This window comes from Berghia stephanieae, chromosome 14, assembly GCF_034508935.2.
Source record: "Berghia stephanieae isolate SIO BIC M18660-M18661 chromosome 14, UCSD_Bste_1.3, whole genome shotgun sequence".
NCBI classification, from domain to species: Eukaryota; Metazoa; Mollusca; class Gastropoda; order Nudibranchia; family Aeolidiidae; genus Berghia; species Berghia stephanieae.
In genome coordinates this window covers 25,374,471-25,396,658 of record NC_088373.1, presented here as the reverse complement: position 1 = coordinate 25,396,658, position 22,188 = coordinate 25,374,471, and the positions used below count along the sequence as shown (strand labels likewise).

General features: G+C 37.8%; 1 protein-coding gene across 8 annotated transcripts in view; it reads right to left on the bottom strand.

The window, feature by feature from the left end:
- Positions 1 to 16,570, bottom strand: part of LOC144959854 (protein amalgam-like) — a 19,809-nt gene extending 3,239 nt beyond the window's left edge. The window contains exons 1-8 of one of the 8 annotated variants that reach the window (XM_078892654.1): positions 16,544 to 16,570; positions 13,789 to 14,032; positions 9,707 to 9,819; positions 6,861 to 7,119; positions 4,743 to 4,903; positions 3,386 to 3,487; positions 1,735 to 1,834; positions 1 to 33 (exon numbers count right to left, since the gene is read on the bottom strand). The exon at positions 1 to 33 is cut by the window's left edge and continues 59 nt beyond it. In XM_078892654.1, the coding sequence (XP_078748780.1) occupies positions 1 to 33; positions 1,735 to 1,834; positions 3,386 to 3,487; positions 4,743 to 4,903; positions 6,861 to 7,119; positions 9,707 to 9,819; positions 13,789 to 13,837 (817 nt within the window). In that variant the 5' untranslated portion in view covers positions 13,838 to 14,032; positions 16,544 to 16,570. Of the gene's footprint in view, positions 34 to 1,734; positions 1,835 to 3,385; positions 3,488 to 4,742; positions 4,904 to 6,860; positions 7,120 to 9,706; positions 9,820 to 13,788; positions 14,065 to 16,019; positions 16,155 to 16,436 lie in introns of those variants that run through there. The other 7 variants (XM_078892652.1, XM_078892651.1, XM_078892650.1 and 4 more) reach the window with 7 other exon arrangements.
- Positions 16,571 to 22,188: the final 5,618 nt, after the last annotated feature.

Here is a 22,188-nt window from a genome sequence, read left to right as displayed (position 1 = left end):
ATTTTCCCCAGTTGACGGTCGGTGTCGGGTAGCCTGAGGGGGACCAAACAAAATACGTAATCATTAGACGACTGATAGAAAAACAGTGTTTAGTAATAAATTAATGATTAAATAAGTAATAAAATAAATATTTAAAAATAGTAAAAGTCGACGTGTACTTATTTGCAGGTCTGATAACCCAAGTTGTGGGGCTGTTATTGTTATAATGGAAATCATTTCAAACCAATGCAGGCAGAATATTTTCCATTACAACGGTATTGAATCAAACATATAATAATAACTGCGTTCGGTTATCAGACCTGTACATATGTGCACGTCGGCACAAGCCAATTCAAGCAGAAATAACAGGCAGAAACGTAGGAACAGTTTTAACTCAATACCTTTGGCTTTGGGATGTAAATTATAACAATATTATAACATAATATACAATATTAGCTGCCGTCCGTAACCAACCCACGCCTTATACCCTACACTGTAAAACATGCGGCTATGTGGTCTAGTGGTATGACACTCATTTTCGGATGGGAAGGTCCTGGGTTAGAGCCTCGCTCGGCGCATAGTTGAGTCCTTGGAGAAGGCTCTTTACTCACATTCTCTCACCGTACTCAGGTGTAAAATGAGTACCTGTCCGTTAACACCGTTGTCTATGTCCGAAAAAAATGCAACATCGCCTAACAGGCGTCATGTCCCGTCCTAAATTTTTAATGTTACTGTTGGCCAGGGACCCCTTGTAAAACGCTTTGAGCACATTTAGTGGATATCGCGCTATAAAAAATGTCAATTTTAAGCTCATTAAAAAAAAAACCAACCATGATCAGCTCATTACAATATATTTCCAGCACCAGAATCTGATGTCATGAAAAGATGAACCTAAAGGCAAAACCATAATAAATACTTTGACAAACTGTCTTGAACAAAATTGCATTGCAACTCTTCACGTCTCTGAACAGGTTTTCCAATCGCCTATATAGATAGAATGAAGTTGACGTCACTCTGGTATTTTTTATTGCTTTTTGCCATCCATGTTTATGAGTAATTCTCACTTAAACTGTATTAACCAGGCTACAAACGTTCAAGGTTACACACTGTTTTGTGTGTTGGTCCGTTATACTTCAGGATGGAAATGTGAGTTTCTAAGTCAAGCGCATACTACCTATTCAAATGATGAGCAATGCTTATAAATTATGGGACTGCTCAAAGCTTGACATTAACTCCCCCCCTCCCAAAAAAAAAAAAAATACAAACAACACAAAAAAAACAACAACAAAAAAAACCCCGTCAAAATACAAGTCCGTTGATGCTGTGTGCTTGGCTAAGAAACTCATAACATTGCCATCCGGAAGTATAACGGGCCAACACATAAAACTATGTGTAACCTTGACCGTTTATAGTATGGTTAATACAGTTGAATGAAAATTACTCATTAACATGGATGGTAAAAATATCAATAAAAAAAAGACCCGAGTGACGTCAACTTCATTCTATCTATAAGTTAACAATGACAACGAACGAAGTAGACCTCACTCGACTCTTTATTATGTTAAGACATCCATTTTTCTATCACTCACATTATACAGTTCGATGTTACACTACATACGGTAATTCCGGCTGGCGGATGTTGTAAGTATTTTATCCTAAACGCACATCAATAAGTTAATGAAGGCTACTTCGGGCTGATCAAGTTGGGCAACAGACATGTTCTGAAGGTGGTTCTATTCCTATTCTATTTCTTACCTTGCACAAGACAGTCTAGCTTGGCCTCCAACCGCCCATTCGCGAACTGACCAACAGAATCCTGTAACACTCTGACCGTGGGTGGCTGGTACACATACACCTAATCACCACAGAGAAACAGACAAAAAAAAAATAATTTAGAATTTTAAATGCTGGTCATAACAACATTACGAGATTGGTCTTAGGGCTAACCCACACCGGAGAGATTGAGTTTGAGCTTTTATATAGCGCAATATCTACGAAACGTGCTCAAAGCAAGCGCTTTACAAGGGGTCCCTGACCAACAGTAACACTAAACATGTCGGACGGGACATGACGCCTGCAAGGCGATATTAATTTTTTTTTCCGACAGATACGGTCTATGGGATGCAATCGAGTTATTGTTTATGTTAATGGTTATTTAGTTTGTTATTCCCCTTCCAATATTGTGTCGCTCTCCCGTCGATAAGTTTGTTTTTGTGAGTCATGACAGTTGAGTTTTCTTTCCTTCTCAAACTCATTCAACTTCAAGCCATTCGACAAGACGCCATTTTTAACAGAAAATAGTGTTGTGTTCCGTGAGGGGACAATAACTAATTTTCAGAGACGGGAGAGCGCTTCTACTACTGCGAATAGATGTTCCACAATGGACCCCACTATTCGCATGGGTACCTTTTTTACTATTATCTTATAGTATGAGCCTTCAGTTCTTCAATCAATTTACAGTGCATACACTTTTGAAAATTACGTCAAATGTCGTTGAATAAACATTTCAGTTGGTTTTTTAAAAAAAATATTTGACTCAAAACTTTAAAATAAACTATATTTTGACCCTGAAATCAACCGCTGACCAGGAACCGAAGACTCATTACCACCTGAAGCGCTTGTCTCTCACCGGGAGTAAACAGCAATCCCGTCGTCAGGTTTTGCAAGACAACTCCTTTATCAGTGTGTCAAAATATTGTGAGAAATACTCACAAACTGGGTCTGTCCTCTTTGTGTGTTTGACATGTGCTAAGATACCAATCTCAGGCTGATTGGTCAATGTTTAGTAACGGGCGAACCATCAATTGACAAGACACGTATCGATTTTGATTGATTAAATAAACCTTTGTTTGATTTGGAAGTTCTCAGCTTTGACCACGTTATATTTATTAGGAATTATCCAATCGTTGGACTGCAACAAATCATGTGATCAATGACTGGGTTGGACGAAAACCTGAATATAGATGGCTCCTATTTGACTGTAAACGTTTAAGGCTACACATCTTTTGGTGTGTTGGAATGTTTCATCTGGCGGCCAAATGTTTGAGAATTTTAATTAAAAGGCATAGCAAATAAATAATAATAATTATCATCATCTCTATTATTATTATTATTATTATTATTATTATTATTATTATTATTATTATTATTATTATTATTATTATTATTATTATTAATATTATTATTATTATTATTATTATTATTATTATTATTATTATTATTATTATTATTATTATTATTATTAGTATCGTCATCATTACATCATCGTCAAAAAAATTATTATTCTTGTTATTATTATTATTATTATTATTATTATTATTATTATTATTATTATTATTATTATTATTATTATTATTATTATTATTATTATTATTATTATTATTAAATAAATAGTAAATATTCTTACTTGTACCAGAGCTTCGGCAGGCGGTCTTATTTGGTTGTCAGCAACACACCTGTAGACACCTGTATGCTGGGCATTAGCACCTCGGATGGTCAGAGTTTTACCCTTGGGAAAGACATAATTGGAGTTGTTTTATAACATGTTATGACAGCCACGATAGAAATGAAGATGAGTTGGTCGACATCCATTTTGTGATAATAATTTTTTAAAAAATTATATTTCATCCGTTAGGAGAATTTTCTTTAGCAGCTATTCCAAAGGAAGACTGGAATAACCCAGGCGTCAGCCGCAATGCAGCGCCGAAAATGTGAGCTAAGGCTAGATGACTTGCTCAAGACCACACAGTTAGTGCACATACTCTGTACCTTCCGTCTATGAAGCAAAGACCGTACAGCTGAGCCACGCTGTCCCATGACTAACATATTCCTTTTCGTTTTTGGTATTTTGTCAGCTAACCATCACATCTTATTACAATATAAAGTGAAAGAGCCCATCAATTTTATTGACGGTATTGATAGACCGTGCACTAGCCTGTGCGGCTATGTGGTCTAGTGCTATGACACTCGCTTTCGGATCGGAAGGTCCTGGTTTCGAGCCTCGCTCGGCGCATAGTTGAGTCCTTGGAAAAGGCTCTTTACTCACATTCTCTCAGCGTACTCAGGAGTAAAATGAGTACATGATCGTTAACGGCGTTGTATCTGTCCGAAAAAAAATTGTAATATCGCCTAACAGGTGTCATATCTCGTCCTACATGTTAAGTGTTACTGTTAGCCAGGGACCCCTTGTCAAGCACTTTGAACACGTTTAGTGGATATTGCGCTATATAAAAGTTCAATGTTTTTTCAATGATTTCCTTGAACCTAACCACAGTGGAACTAAACATGTATCGCCATAACAGCCCTTGTCTTACATTCATCTTTCTTACAATGATGATGTCGATGATGATGAATGATGATTTATCCAATGGATCTGCCGTGATTTTAAAAAAGGACAGAATAATGACGGATGGAAGTGAATGAGAAAGATAGATCATGTGTGTGTGTGTGTGTATGTGTGTGTGTTTGTGTGTGTGAGAGAGAAAGAGAGAGAGTAGAGAGAGCGAGAGAGATAGAGGGAGAAAAAGCGAGAGGAGGGAGAGAGAGAGAGAGAGGGAAAGGGAGAGAGAGAGGGAGGAAGGGAGAGAGAGAGGGGAGGGAGAGAGAGGGGGGAGGGGAGAGGGAGAGGGGGGAGAGAGTGGAGGGAGAGAGAGATGGAGAGCGAGAGAGAGAGAGAGCGATGGAGCGAACGAGGAAGAGAGCGAGAGAGAGAGAGAGAGAGAGAGAGAGAGAGAGAGAGAGAGTATTCTAGTATTCCAACACACCCTGAACATGGCCTTCCCAGTGGACAGGACTTGCCCGTCAGATCTGGCCCAGGTGATATTTGGGGCCGGCACGCCGTGGGCGTCACAGTGGATGGAGTCGTCCGATCCCTTACGCAGGAGTTTGACAAAGGTGGTAGATCCTGGCTTGATGATTGGTGCATCTGAAAATTTTAAGAAAAATCTAAAACTCATCTTTTTCAGAAATTTTCATCCTAGGCATTTTCTTATTGATGAGTAAATTGTGCGTTTTATTTTTTGATTCCATTTTGTTGAATGTCAATTTCATTTAGTAAAACTTGCATAGTTAGTGTGTGCGACTGTTGTGTGTGTCTGTTTGGCTCGGTACGAGTGTGTTCATGGTTTGACAAGTAAAGCGCTTTGAGGCTTCGGCATGTAGCGTTATAAAAGAACACTTTATTATTATCTGTGGATAAGTAATGAAAAAAAGAGCTTATATATAGAGCAATATCCACTAAACTGGCTCAAAGCCCTTTACAAGGGGACCCCGGCCAACAGCAACACTTAACATTGTAAAGCGATTTGAGCACTTTTAGTGGATATTGCGCTATATAAAAGATCAAATTTAACATGTAGGACGGGATATGACGCCTATTAGGCGATATTACATTTTTATTTTCGGACACAGACAACGCTGTTAACGGCCAGGTACTCATTTTACATCCGAGTCCGGTGAGAATAAGAGAGTAAAGAGCCTTTTCCAAGGACTCATTTATACGCCGATAGAGGCTCGAACCCAGGTACTTCCGTTACCAAAGCAAGTGTCATACTACTAGACCACATAGCCGCATATAATAAACAGGTGTTGCGCACAGATTTATACAAGATCGAAAAGATCAAGTTGACTGGATGTTTATTTTGTTGTTGTCGATGACCCATTTTGGACGAGAGGCCACACTCGCGGTGTCTTCTATCCTCCCATAATATAGCGTTTTCCATATTGTATTCTGCCAGTGTCTTAGAATGAGGTTCCTTACCCTGGCAGAATGTCCTGGGTTCGAGCCTCGCTCGGCGCAAAGCTGAGTGCTTGAAAAAGGCTTTTTACTCACATCCTCTCGCCGTATAGGAATAAGATTAGCGGAAGAGTAGCGTCCCTTGATTGGAACGTCACCGGCGGAGAAGTTATTAGAGAGAGAACGCCATATTGGTTTTGCGCATGCGTCTCTCGTCCTCGCTTCCGGTGAAAACGGCATGAGACACTTCACCGAAAGCGAGGACGAGAGAGACGCATGCGCAAAACAATGTTGACGTTCTCTCTGTAAGGTGACGTCCAACCAATGGACGCTACTCTTATGCTAATCTCATTCCTTATTCAGGCGTATAAAGAGTACCTTGCTGTCAATAGCGTTGTCTCTGTCGGAAATAAAATTGTAATATCGCCTAACAGGCGTCGTCATGTCTCAGTATACGTGTTACGTGTTGTTGTTGGTCAGGCACCATTTGTTAAACGCTATGAGCACGTTTAGTGGATATTGCGCCATATAAAAAGTTCAAGTTAAAAAAAAATATAAATAGTATATTTTCATTTATTTATGTATTCATCATTATTTTTTACTTATGCAGCGTGGCTCATCGGTACAGTCTTTGCTCCGTACCCGAAAGGAACCGAATTCGTTAACCCGCCGCAGCGCTGTGTGACCTTGAGCAAGTCACCTAGCCCTAGCTCAATTTTCGGCGCTAAATGCGGCTGACGCCTGGGTTATTCCAGTGTTCCCTTGTAATAGACTACAGAGACAAATTTCCCCTATAGGATGAATAAACAACTTGAGCTTTTATATAGCGCAATATCCACTAACGTGCTCAAATCGCTTTACAAAGGATTCCTAGCCTACAGCAACACTTAGGCGATATTACAATTTTTTTTCGGACAGAGACAAATCTGATAACAACCAGGTACTCATTTTACACCTGAGTACGGTGAGATAATGTGAGTAAGGAGTCTTTCACAAGGACTCAACTATGCTTCGAGCGAGGCTCGAACCCAGGACCTTCCGATCCGAAAGCGAGTGTCATACCACAAGACCACATAATCTCACATAAAAGGAATTTTATTTATTTTATTTATCCATTAATGTATCTTCTATTTATTCAAAGACTCACAGAGAACGGTGACTTTTCCAGTCTTCTTGGTCCAGTGAACGATACCGACAGCTGGCTGGACTACCATACATTCGTAGGTTCCGGAATATTCCGGACGAATCCGAGCAATGACGAGCTGGAAAGTAGTTCGATCATTCTTGGCATCGACGAACCTTTTCACCTGGTATTGTGGTACCCCTCCGAGTATGTTATTGAGTACCTTGATCTCTTGGTCTATGCTTATGGTGTATTTGATCCGACCGTTGAATGACCATTGGACCTGGTAAGAAAGCAATCAATCAATTAATCAAAGGATTTATATATATATATATATGTAAATTATGCCTTTTGCGCCACGATATCATAAGATATCGTCGCCTAGGCACTCGACGAAGGAATATAGATAACTCATCAAACAAGATGTCTGATGTCAACAGGAACCACCCATGTTGTCCACGCGAGCAAATTAGGGGTTAATAATCTTGCTCAAGGAAAAAAACGAAAGTGCCTGAAGCGGGGTTCGAACCCGGGTCATCCGGATCACAGTGCAATGCCTTAACAGTCTCCTCTTGGAATAGACCCTTGAAACATAATCCCCTATGGATATCCTGCCTAAAGATACCCTTCATTGCCTAAAGCTGAACACACTTTTCCACCCAGGTCGAGAGTGGCGATGGGTGTAAAGTGCCAGGCTGGGGCTAGACATTTGTTTTTTGTTGTGATCTTTTGTTTTTGATTTTTCAATCCCTGTCACCCTCCGCATAACATTTGTGAAAGGAGGATCTTGTATAGATAGTATGCACTTGGCTAAGAAGTTCACAACATTGCCATCCGGAAGTATAACGGACCAACACACAAAACTGTGTGTAATCATGATCGTTTATAGTCTGGTTAATACAATTTAGTGAGAACTACTCATAAACGCGGATGGCAAAAAACAATAACAAAGACCTGAGTGACGTCATCTTCGAGATATCTATTGAGTTGGTAGCTGGCTCTCGAGATATCTGACGACAGTAATATTGTGATCCTACCATAATGTAAATGTTGCTGCTCGAAACTCGAAGAAATAAATAACAATATGAAATTGAATGTAAGCTTCAATTTAATTACAAAAACAAATCAAATGAACGTTGCGGGTTTCCCCTTTATCAACAAAACAGGATGAACGTTCATTTGATTTGTTTTTGTAATTAAATTGAAGCTTACATTCAATTTCACATTGTTATTTATGTAATCCTACCATGTTATGCCGTTGACCAAACACATTGACTCCATCAAACGGGAATCACCAAAGACTGGTCTGACACGAGCGTCTTTTCACCTCAATTCATAATTTGACAACGATTCTATAATAATAATAATAATAATAATAATAATAATAATAATAATAATAATAATAATAATAATAATAATAATAATAATAATAGTAATACTTTATTGCATCCCAAAAGGGACATTTTTAAATCGTGTGTGTGTGTGTGTGGGGGGGGGGGGGGGGGGGTCCTGATAACTCAATTGATAAAGCATTCGCTTCATACACAAATCGAAATCCATTTCGGAAGCAGTGGGGGTTTTTATGCCCCCCCCCCCCACTCTGTCCCCCTGTCCACCTATATCGATTGGGTAACTCGATTTGTTAGATCTGTCGGAAAGTACTTTGCGGTAGACGAGTATCCTACCTAAAGTATAGTAAGGGAATTACTACTGTCCGTTTCACGTTATAGAAGCGATCGCGAGGATAAACTCCGGCTCCATGCTTTGAAAATTTTGAGCTTCTCGTAAATAAATATAGGTAAATAAATCATGAATAAATAAACAAACAAATGATTAAATACATAGAAAGATATAATAATAATAATAATAGTAATAATAATAATAATAATAATAATAATAATAATAATAATAATAATAATAATAATAATAATAATAATAATAATAATAATAATAAAAATAGTAATAATAATAATAATAATAATAATAATAATAATAATAATAATAATAATAATAATATTGATAATAAAGCGTAATTTCTATATCGCCCCTTTCCGCCGATTGTACAGATATACATATATATATATATATATATATATATATATATATATATATATATATATATATATATATATATATATATATATATTCTTCTTCTAGGTTCCATGCCTGGTCCAGGCTTCGGATACTGCATGAATTATCTCTCTCCATTCCTCCCTGTCTCTTGCTTTTTCAAACAGCTCTTGGATTGTTAGGTTGGTGAAGCCCTTCAGTTGGTCTATGAGTGTTTTTCTTTGTCTCCCCCGGGCGCGTTTACCAGGTATTTTTCCACAACTTGCCAGGTATTCATTCTTATCTTTCCTTACTATGTGTCCGAAAAAGGATAGTTGTCGATCCACTATTAAGGGCATTAGTTTCCTTTGTTGGTATGTTTGTTTTAGCACTTCTTCGTTCGTTTTGTGTGCAGTATACGATATTCTCTGCATCCTTCTCAAGCACCACATTTCAAAAGCTTCAATGTTCTTTTGTGTTTCTGCATTTGTAGTCCAGCTTTCGCATCCGTATAACAAGATTGGCCACACGTAGGACTTCAAGACTCGGAATCTAATCCCGAACGACATCTGTTTGTTTTTCAAAATGTTTCCCAGGTCCATATATATATCACAGCAAACTCAAAGGAAGTACTTTATTTTCAAAGGGGCTTTAAAGGAGGACATGGAATTACGGTGTCTTGTGTCTGCTAAAAGGGCATTACAGACAGGGAAAGAAGAATGTGCGAAACTAAACACGTCTTGAATAATTCGACTTAGAATATCAAAGGGTTCAAGTACAGGGAAGTAGAATGATAGATATATGAATAAATGTACTCTTACCTTAAAGTGTCCCAATCTGGCAACAGTGCAATTGAGTCTGGCGGTTAATCCAACTCTTTGGATATCTGGCAGAATATCGTTGACAATTTCTGGTTTCTGACAATTGGATGTACCTGGTGACGTAAAAGCTTTATGCTAGTTGATTGATAGACTGGAATCACAAGATGATGGAAGAGGGACGAGTAAGGGCTAACCCACACCGGAGACTGACTCCAACGACGCGGGCATTGCCGTCCTCTGCCGTCTTCCGGATAAAAACGTCGGGCACGGATAAAATATAAGAATAAAGAGAAGAGCCGCTAAACAATAACAAAGGCCTGAGTGACATCAACTCCGTTCTATCTTTTCTCTATAGATAGTATGCGCTTGGCTAAGAAGCTCACAACATTGCCACCCGAAGTATAACGGACGTACACACAAAACAATGTGTAAACTTAAACGCGTATAGTCTGGTTTAAACAGTTTAGTGAGAGTTTACTCATAAACGCAGATGGCAAAAACAATAACAAAGACCCGAGTGACGTCAACTTCATTCTATCTATACTGTTCAATCGTGAACAAAGGCATTATTCCATGTCCCTACCATGCTGAGATGTGTCAGAATGTAATGTGTTAACGAAAACCAAGATCTAACTTGGGATACCCGATTTTGACTGGTGCTCTTCTTATCACTTACCAATCTTGTACAAATATGTGTATTGTTTGGTCAAAGATTTCTGCACGATTTATCGATACGACACACTGCAGGATAGCAGTGTGTAGTTTGTAAAACCTTGACACATTATTACACAGTATAGCTAATAGCTTTATCTTTGTTGTTGTTGTTTTTTTTTTTTTTTTTTTTTTTTGGGGGGGGGGGGGGGGGGGGGGGGGGGGGGTTGGAGGATTCACAGCGCTTGCGACTTTTTCGGTCGTTTCAATTCTGGCCTAACAAGAGTGAAATTACTGTTTCTTTATTTATTTATTATTGTCATTTGTTTGTTTGTTTGTTTGTTTGCTTCTTGTTTTTGTTTTTGTTGTAGTTTTTTGGGGGGGTTTGTTTTTGTTTTAGTTCTTGAAAATTGTTACGCCTTTAGTATCAAAGGGTGTATTATTGCAAATATTGTTAATCTCTCTCTCTCTCTCTCTCTCTCTCTCTCTCTCTCCCTCTCTCTCTCTCTCTCTCTCTCTCTCTCTCTCTCTCTCTATATATATATATATATATATATATATATATATTATATATATATATATATATATATATTATATATATATATATATATATATATATATATATATATATATATATATATATATATATATATACAAAGAAAGAGACTGAGGAAACCTAAGGGATAAATAGAGAGAGAGGGAGACCAGAGAGAGAGAGAGAGAGAGAGAGAGAGAGAGAGAGAGAGAGAGAGAGAGAGAGAGAGAGAGAGAGAGAGAGAGAGAGAGAGAGAGAGAGAGAGAGAGAGAGATTTGTCAACAACAGATAAGCTTCAAATAGTCTCCTATTGTTATGTTATCAGTCCAAGTTAAATATAGAAGTTTTTCCGCCAAGCCAAATTCTTATCTTCATGCTTGACTCAATGTTTTCCTCAATAATAATATTACAGACATTTTGTCTGTATAATCAAGATCTGAAAAAGTGTGTACGCGGCTATGTGGTCTAGGGTATGACACTCGCTTTCGGATCGGAAGCTCCTGGTTTCGAGCCTCGCTCGGCGCATCGTTGAGTCCATGGAGACGGCTCTTTACTCACATTCTCTCACCGTACTCAGGTGTAAAATGAGTACCTGGCCGTTAACAACTTTGTGTCTGTCCGATAAAAAATGGTAACATCGCCTAACAGGCGTCATGTCTCGTCCTAAATGTTAACTGTTGCTGTTGGCCATGGACCCCTTGTTTAGCGCTTTGAGCACATTTAGTGGATATTGCTCTATATAAAAGCTCAATTTTTAAAAATGAAACAGCGACAGACAAAGCAGAGGGAAAATACAAGTAACCCTAGAGTTGGGATGATAGAATTCATAATGCCGACCTTTGTGAACAAAATATATAGGCATTTAATCGTCCCAACTATTGGGTAAACACTATGGTGTAATGATAACACGTCTGACTGGTAATCAGGAAGTATCAGGTTTAATCCCCTGTCAAGCAGGCTGGGTTTTTTTTGGGATTGATTCTAAAATATTTTTCTTGCATTTTTTTCACTGCTTCGTGTGGCATTGTTTCAAAGATGACGTCACTTAGGTCTTTGTTATTGTTTTTTGCCATCCGTATTTGTGAGTTATTCTCACTGAACTGCATTAACCAGACTATAAACGTTCATGGATACACACAGTTTTGTGTGTTGGTCCGTTATACTTCCGGATGGCAATGTTATGAGCTTCTTAGCCAAGCGCATACTATCTATACAGGTCTTTGTTATTGTTTTGTTTTTTGGGCGTTTATGAATAATTCTCACTAAACAGTATTAACTAAATTATAAACGTTCAAGGTGACTCAGACTTGTGGGTCAGTCCGTTGTATTTCCGGATTGCAATGCTGTGAGTTTCTTAGCCAAGCGTACAGCATCTATAATCAAGTGAACAAGAAACATTCTAAAATTTTGAGCACAAGATTGACATCGTGTAACTGCTATATATTCTATAGATAGAATGAAGTTGACGTCACGCAGGTCTTTGTTATTGTTTTTTGCCATCCACGTTTATGAGTAATTCTCTCTAAACTGTATTATCCATACTATAATAGTTCAAGGTCATGCATAGTTTTTTGTGATGGTCCGTTATGCATCCGGATGGCAATGTTGTGAGATTCTTAGCCAAGTGCATACTATCTATCTATAGATAGAATGAAGATGACGTCACTCGAAGCTTTGTTATTGTTTTTTGCCATCCGCGTTTATGAGTACATCTCACTAAACTATATTAACCAGACTATAAAAGATCATGGTTACACACAGTTTTGTGTGTTTGCCCGTTATACATCCGGACGGCAATGTTGTGAGATTCTTAGCCAAGCGCATACTATCTATACGATTTGTGAGTTTTGTTCACACCCCATTGATAATCCAGCCTTTCAAAACATTTATTGTTTCCATGCAAGTTGTCCTCATGAGAGTGTTCATTTTGATTGGCACAACAAAGGGACATAATCAGTGACAATCGCATTCCCCTAATTAAAAAATAGAGCAATATCCACTAAACGTGCTCAAAGCGATTTACAAGGGGTCCCTGGCCAACAGCAATACTTAACATGTAGGACGGAACATGACGTCTGTTAGGCGATGTTGCATTTTTTTCGGACAGAGACAACGCTGTTAACGGCCAGGTACTCATTTGACACCTAAGTACGGTGAAAGTGAGTAAAGAGCCTTTTCCAAGGCCTAAACTATGCGCCCATCGAGGCTCGAACCCAAGGCCTTACGGTCCAAAAGCGGGTCATACCACAAGACCACATCGCCATAGATTACATACAAGTGACAAATCGTCTCAAAACGGTACTATATCGGGTGGGTTGACCTGATACGTAAAATACCTTTTTAAAATTTAACTTACACTATTTGAACCCAGGGTAATGCTTTTGTTTTTGAAAAGCAAAAATATTAAATTTGCTCATTCTAACTACGTATTATAATTTCAAACTCAGTTTTTCCTACCTATTTCACTGAGATACAATACCATTTTGAGCCAATGGGTTACATATCAAAAAGTAATCCGTCAGACCCATGACGCCCACGAAGCCGGAGTTTATCACGGTTTCTATATAGCAATTGCCGTCTACCCTTTCGAAAGGACGCTAGTCTATCGCAATGTAATTTACGACAAATCAATCAGACCCAGCTACCCAATCACTACTGGGTGGACAGAGGGGAAGGTGGGGGGGGGGGGGGGTCAGAAAAAATCTCTCGACTCCAACCAGGATCGATCTCGGATCTCTTTATTTGTGAAGCGAGAGCTCTATCAACTGAGCTAAGGAGGCACCCCCCCCCCCCCCCCCCCCCCCCCCCCCCCCCCCCTCCCCAGCCAGGTTTCATATATTATTATACAAACATTTCTGAACTGAAAAAAAATAACAAAAGAATAATAATATCTTACCAATGACCGCAGCAAGGATGACAATCCAGAACATTGTGGTAGAATCCATTGTTGATAAGAACACAATTTGAGTCAATACGAGTGTTACTCTGTCTTACAAATTAATCAACCAATGGCTCCGTGACCAAAGACGAGATCAATTGAAATGAGTCTCTCTCTAATGTCTTTGTCAGCGCTCGCTGTGTCTTTTTAAAGTACTCACTAGTTCTTTTTCTGCCTCCACATCATTTTTGAAATTAAGAAACTAGGGAGCAGGCACCGGTATAAGATAAAGATCTGAACAAGGGTGTATGAGAAAGGTACCAGACAAATCAAGAAGGAAAAATAGAAGAAAAAAAAACATCCCAAAACATCAGTCTACTTCGATTGGGGATTGAACCTCAGACTTGTTCACAACAGTAGTATTTGATATTATCATTATTTGGAAATGTGTGCACGATACACAATGTCAGAAAGTAAACAAACCTAAAATTAGACCCCAAAAAATCTCCTTAAACAACTCTTTTTAAAAATTGAGCATTAATATAGCGCAATACCCAGTTAATTTAATCAAAGAGCTTTGCAAGGGGTGCCTAGCATGCAAACACTTAACATGTAGGACGAGACGTGACGCCTGTTTGGCCATACTATTTCAATTTTTTTCAATGGAGACAACGCTGTTAACGACCATGTACCTATTTTACACCTCAGCGTGACAGAATTCGACTAAAGAGCGTTTTGCAAGGACTCAACTATGTGCCGCTTGGAGCGGAACTCAAACCCTGGACTTTTTGGCCCGGATGAAAATGTCATACCACTAAACCACACAGTCCATCGTTTAATAATATTATGTGTGACTGTATATCATTTTGTTATACAGTCAAGCAACATCTAGCTTGATCATCAACTAGAAGGGTGACATTTTCATTCACTCAGAGCCTGACCGACGAGCGTTTTTGGGTGACGCTTTAGCTTTGATGTCAAAGCTTGCCAGGAATTGGCTGACATTAAAGAGTGTACTACCGAAACTCTAAGAGAAAAAAATATCAACACCCCCCCCCCCCAACCAAAACAAAACAAAAAAATCTAACTTCACCCCCAACCCCCCCCCCCCTCCCTTAAATATATATTATGTTATTATTATTATTATAAATAAAAATCGTCCTCCGAATTACATCGATCGATTTAAGTGGCGCTCATCTTTGTCAAAAACTTATTTTTACTCAAATTTCATACGTTAAGCTTACGATTCAAATTCAATCATTGGATTTAACGTGACATAACACCGTTTTGGAGTCGGTGGGACACAATTAATATCGCCTGACTTTGTTACAAAGCACGTACAGGTACTGACTTGACACTCCAAGTCCAAGATATTATCACAATACTCATAGTAATTTAGAATATATCATTATTATTTGTTTGTTTTAAAGGGTTTTACGGCGCTTGCAACACGCTTACCCTCTCCTTAGCACCTACAGCAAAATCGTCACATTTGTTAAGACACAATATACATTTTTCTTATTCAGATTTATGTTGTACATCACAAACTTTGAAGAATGATCTTTGTTTTATCAATAAGAACATAAAGTTTAAAAAATCAAGTTTTCTGCTTGGTAAGCCTGACATTTTGGGAAAATACTGAAAATGATTGGGAAGGAAAGAGTTAAGATTATTAAAGCGCCAGTAAAAAAATGGAATAGTAAATAAGTATAGATTTACAGTTAAAGCACATAAGAAAGGGTAAGACGAAGCGAATGGTTCAAATAGGAAAAAGATGCAGATTCCAAGAGCATATACTATCAATGAGCTTTGTTTGAGATCACCTGAAATTTGTCACATCCAGACACAAGCACAGGATTCCACAACGGGGAAAACATTCCAAAAAAAATTAAACTTGATATTCAAAACAATGACGTAACAGAGAGATGATTTACAAGGGTAAACAATATCATCTTACAAAACGTATACTATACTTGACTGTTTTCCTCTCAGCCAAGGACTCCAGACAGGGTTAGGACAGAACCAAGTAATCTCATTCCAAGAAAAAAAAAAGACAGAAAGCAAGTTGGAAAATAGATATAAGGGGGATAGAATACACAGCAAGTGACCTCCTGCCAAACCATTGGAGGGCATATGATCCCCTCCCAGATATACCATTATTCCATTTCCGCATTGACCATGAGTATGACAAACATGTTAAAGAACACACCACAAATAAGATTATGCTATTTAATCTTGAAATATCGAACCTCATTTTATCCAATTAACAAATCTAAAACTTCATTTTTATATATCTAAACTTCAAACTGAATTAGATAGCGACAGAACAGATTCTTATTGGAAACTAAATGTATAAAACTAATTATAGCCAGATAAATTATTCCATTAAAAAAACTCTACCAGATATTTTGTGAAAACCGCGATCTTTTAGCTCAAGGCTGCTTAAGTCTACTGTCATTGTAACATTTTGAAAGATACAACTTCTATTTTTAATTAAAATAACCATTTTGAAAAAAAGAACAAGTCTTCTCTCTGTTCTAAATTGTTCGAATTGATGAGAAACTGGCATTGTCCAATCTCCAGATCAAATGTTTCCGCCAGAGGACAACAGTTCGTAAGAAGTTACTCTAATAAATGTTAAACGGTAAATTATTGTAAATCTTTACCCCATTAAACATAACATAATGACACATTAAAGGCTAAAATATGATAGACTTTTGAAAAATAACACACATGAAATGACACAAAATCCAAACGGAAAACAATCACACACCATTTATTAACTCGCCATTTTAGAATTATTCAAAGCTCTCGAAAAAAGTAAGATAATGAAAAAGGCTTGCCAGATATATATTGTAAAATGATGCCAAACAGTTTTTAAAATATTGGCCCATTACCATGTTATCTTTTAGTCACAAGAGACTAAATTTTTTTCTTCAAATCATGGCATTTCCCAGTTCCCACCATTTGATTGGGGTCTGAGAGCCAAAACTAAGAGTTTACATCTAAAGAGAAGTAAGAACAATATAAAACATTGCTAAAATTTCTTTAAAATTTTAAAATAGTTTACGGTGGAGGATTATTTCTTTAAAAATGCCAACTGGCAAATTTGTTAGTGACTAAACAAGGAAATGAACATTGTCCGTGTAAACGGGATTCGGTTAAAAGTAATTTTGCTTTTTATCTGCATTATCCTTGCTGGTGACACAATTAGGTCAGAATCTAATGATAAATAGATAATAATATGCTTTTATAGCGTTTCATGCAAGATTTTGAATAGTAATCTTCATTACAAGATGCGTTTTGTGTTATTGTCTTTGTGCGTTTAAGACCTTAAAGCTCTTTATGGATTCTGAACGGTGTAAAAATCTATTAATATATTCCATCACGTTGTATTACATCATATTCCAAACACTTCAAATGTAAGACCATAGCAGTCCATATGTAACCAATTGTATCCTGTAACTTATCTTTTCTTTGTTTGTTGGTTTATCAGTCCCTTTGCGATGTCGTGTATCAAAATACATAAATCCATGGTCATGACTCATCAATCGTGCATAATGATCTGAGCAAAAAAGTGTTGACACAACTAGAGGGAGATTGAGAGAGAGAGAGAGAGAGAGAGAGAGAGAGAGAGAGAGAGAGAGAGAGAGAGAGAGAGAGAGACAGAGAGAGAGGGTGGGGTTGGGGGTGGGAAGAAAGCGATTAAAACCCCGCCACGTGACCCACACTCACGAGATTAAATCGAACTAGGCGCAAGCTGCTATCGGTTTTAACTTTCATCATTCTTAGTCTGATTGACTTCCCTGTTGCATGAATTGTTTAGATGAGAAGAGATGTAATACTAAGATTATATCACGTTTATTGGCTTATATGATTGTTTTGTTGTTTTTGATTTTGGTTTTTGTTTGTTTGTTTTTTAAGGGCTTTACGGCGCTTGCAACACATTTAGGTCATATCAGCGCCAGTAAAAAGGAAGAAAATTTGGATAGTAAATTCTAGATGTACAATTAAAAGGGCTTGAGGAAATAGTAAGATATAGGGGAATTGGTTCAATTAGGGAACAGATGTAGATTCCAAGAGCATACTATCGGTGCACTTAGTTTGAGATCACCTAAAAATCTCAACCATACACTAGCACAAAATCCCACTAAGAGGAATACACTGAAATGTTTACAAATCACATATTTAAAATAAAAGATAACAGTAAACAAGATAGTGATGGTTTACAAGGAAAAAAAATATAATCTCCCAAAACTATAACTATACCTTCACCTGTTTCCATCCCAGTCAAGGACTCCGGCCAGGTCCAGGACAAAACTAAGCAATCTCATTCCAAGACAAAGACAGAAAGCAACTGGAAAACAGATACAGGGGGATAGAAGAGACAGCAAGTACCTCCCCGCCCACCATGGGAGGACGGAAACCTCACCCATTGGCTTATGTGTCGGCAGTGACGTGGGCTCCAGAGGGGCTCGCTCGGACAAACCGAAAGACAAACCCAAACACCGGATAATGTATACAAAGACGCTATGTACATTCCTGTATTTGTTTTACTTTTAAAAAGTTTCTCTGTTTACTAGCCGGCACAATTATTTCTATTCATTCGTTGTTCTGTGACTTATTAATTTCTTTGGGATAATTATATGTTATTTATATGTATGTATGTTTCCCTAAGAGGTTTATTCAGATTCGGTTGTGGTATGCGTAGATAACATACATGTAACGGAGAAGTTTTACATCGAAGATGTTATGGAGTTTGTTCATAAAAATGATAGTAAAATAAGAACAATGATACGACTACTACTAATACTACTACTACTACTAGTAAAATGGCGGCGTAAAATTTCAAGGAAATCGAAATGGCGGCGGCTATGTTTACTTCCGACACAAAATTGCACCGCTAATTTCATCTTATTTCGCGATTTGTTGATTGAAGACCTATCCTTCGCTTAATATTTATATAAAGCGTTGTATGATGATTTAGAATTAGGCATCAAAAATAATAAACCATCCTCTTGATGGAGTAGAAAGAATTCATGGAAAAGCAATAGAAAGGAAAGCATTCTCAATTACCAACAATAAAAAACATATTTTATACCATGAATTTAGTATTTTACCATCTGGGAGAAGGTTTTGTCAGATTAAATGTAGAACTGATAAGTATAAATCAACGTTGGTTCCATCAGCAATAAAATGTTGAATATTTCATATGGTACAGAAAAACCAAGGATATATACGTTGACTGATTAACTGATTAATTTATTTAATGTTAGATTAAGTGACCAATTGATAATGATGATAATATTTGGTGTTGAATTGCCGAAAATGTAACGAATTGAAAATGAAATGAATATGTTTATGTTGTGTATATCGCACGCGTGAAAGAAAGAGAGGAAGAGAGAGAGAGAGAGAGAGAGAGAGAGAGAGAGAGAGAGAGAGAGAGAGAGGGGGGGGGGAGAGAAAATAAGTAGGAGTGAAATATCTGTTCAATGTTATCATATAACGTTATAACAAGTGTAACTAAATGACAAATTGCCATATTTATGGACAATAAAGATCTGTTATTATTATTATTATTATTACTATTACTACTACTACTACTACTACTACTACTACTACTACTACTACTACTACTACTACTACTACTACTACTACTATCTACTACTATACTACTATTACCAATACTATATACTACTCTACTACTACTACTACTACTACTACTATACTACTATACTACTAATACTACTTACTACTACTACTACTACTACTACTACTACTACTACTACTACTACTACTACTACTACTACTACTACTACTACTACTACTACTACTACACTACTACTACTACTTACTAATACTACTACTACTACTACTACTACTACTATACTACTCTTTACTACACTACTAACTACTACTACTACTACTAACTACTACTATACTACTACTACTACTATAATAATAATTAATAATAATAATAATAATAATAATAATCAAAGCAATTCTTAAACGAATCCCATTAAAGCGGTTTCAAATCCGAGCTCCCTTGTTATCAGTAGCGTACTGTGACCCAAGCAAGGCGTCCGTCCTCTAGTACAGAGATAACAGGATTTGTTTTGGGATATTTCACTATTACTAGAGAGCACACGCGTGTTGTTGAATATCGAACATAAAACAGATAAAATTGAACACACTTCAAAACAACTCCATCCAACCATTCTTTTAGTTCTCAGCCCTCTTGTTAACCACGGCCATCATGTTCAAGACAAGCGCAGTACTCTTTTGTTCTTATCATGAACGAACTCGAGCTTGAGCTTTTTATATAGCGCAATATCCACTAAATGTGCTCAAAGCGGTTTCAAAAGGGGTCCCTGGCCAACAGCAACATTTAACATTTAGGACGGGTCATGACGCCTGTTAGGCGATGTTACATTTTTTTTCGGACAGAGACAACGCTGTAAACGGCCGGGTACTTATTTACACCTGAGTATGGTGAGGGAATGTGACTAAAGAGTATTTTCCAAGGACTCAACTATGCGCCGAGCGAGGCTCGAACCCAATATCGGAAAGCGAGTGTCATACCACTAGCCCACATAAGCTTGTGCTTATCGTTAACGAAGTTGTCATTGTTTGTTGCCGAATATCTGACGGCAACGCGTTCCAATCCCTAGTGGTCATTTGGATGAAGAAGTAGAAAAAAAAAGACCCCAAACAACTAAGAGTTCTATTAAGCGCACTATGCATAAAACGTGATCAATGTGTTTTACAACGGGTCCCTAGCAAGCAGCTAACGTATCATGAAGGACGAGACACGACGACGATTAGGCGATAATGCATTTTTTTTTCGGACAGAGTCAACGTTACTCACGGCCGGGTACTCATTTTACACCCGAGTACAACGAGAGAATATGTGCGTAAAGAGTCTTCTCCAAGAACTCAACTAAGCTCAAAAGAGGACTGGAGCCCATGACCTTCCAATCTGAAAGCGAGTGTCTTACCATAGACCGCATGGTAGGGTTGTCAAAAGAGGATCAATAGTCTGATATCACGTCGCCCAGCAACGGTGGCCGTCGTGGTTCTAAACAAAGAAAATCGGTACTTTTTATCTTTTCATGTTAGCTAGAACTTTTCATGTCTTGTGATCAGAAAGTGTAAAAGTCAAAACATGATCAGATTTATAATGGGTTTTTTTTCCCCTCTGGATACGCTTTTATGCCCGTCGGAGAAATATTTCATAAGGGCGTCCGCCATTGTTCCGATACGTTAAAGTCAGTTACTAAGTGACCATGCATCATTACGAGGGAAGTGACGTTACGACTGTTGAAGCGTATTGTTACCGATTCTGTCCCCTTGTCGTGTACAGCACACAGAACACTATTAGGTGAATACAGTTATCACAGATTCTGTCCCTTTGTTGTAACCAACACAGTGAATACTTTAAAGAGGACAGCACAAATGTAAACACTTTTTTAGGGCTCAATGATTTCTACGAGTGAATAAAACTCACAAAATCACGCAAGAAATCATTTTAAAAACAAGCCTCAACACCGAGATACCAGTCCCGTGTGGAGAGGTCATTATAATTTTTCTTTGTCCACAAACTGAGGGACTGGATTTGATTGACAAGGCATTCACTCAAAAAGGACGAAATTGACGTCACTCGACTTTTTTAAATATTGATTTTAGCCACCCATTTTTTTTTCGTAGTTCTCACTAAATTGTATCAATTAGATTATAGATAGAACGAAGTTAACGTCACTCAGGTCTTTGTTATTGCGTTTTGCCATCCACGTTTATGAGTAATTCTCACTAAACTGTATTAGCCAGACTATAACGACCAAGACTGCACATAGTTTTGTGTGTTGGTCCGTTATACTTCCGGATGGCAATGTTGTGAGTTTCTTAGACAAGCGCAATCTATAATAGATCGCGTGGATGGAAAAGAGCAAAACAAAGACCTGAGTGACGTCAACTTGACGTTATGAAAAAATGCGCGTCCGGCAAAAATCTCGACTTTAAATTTGCACTAATAAACACTTACTAAAATGGCGGCTGTAGGATTCCGATAAAATTAACAAAGTCGTTATGCTGTTTGGAGTTGAAATGTCCAAGAGCAAGAAGAGTGAAAATATAGATACTATTCACTTGGCTAAGAAGCTCGCAACATTGCCATCCGGCAGTATCACGGACCAAAACACAAAACTATGTGTAGTCTATGTCGTTTATAGTCTGGTCAATGGAGTTTAGTCAGTATTACTGATAAACGCGGATGGCAAAAAAAAAACAATAACAAAGACCTGAGTGATCGCATCTTCATTCTATCTATAGATAGTATGCGCTTGGCTAAGAAGCTCACAACACTGCCATCCGGCAGTATAACGGACCAACACACAAAACTGTGTGTATTTATGAACGACT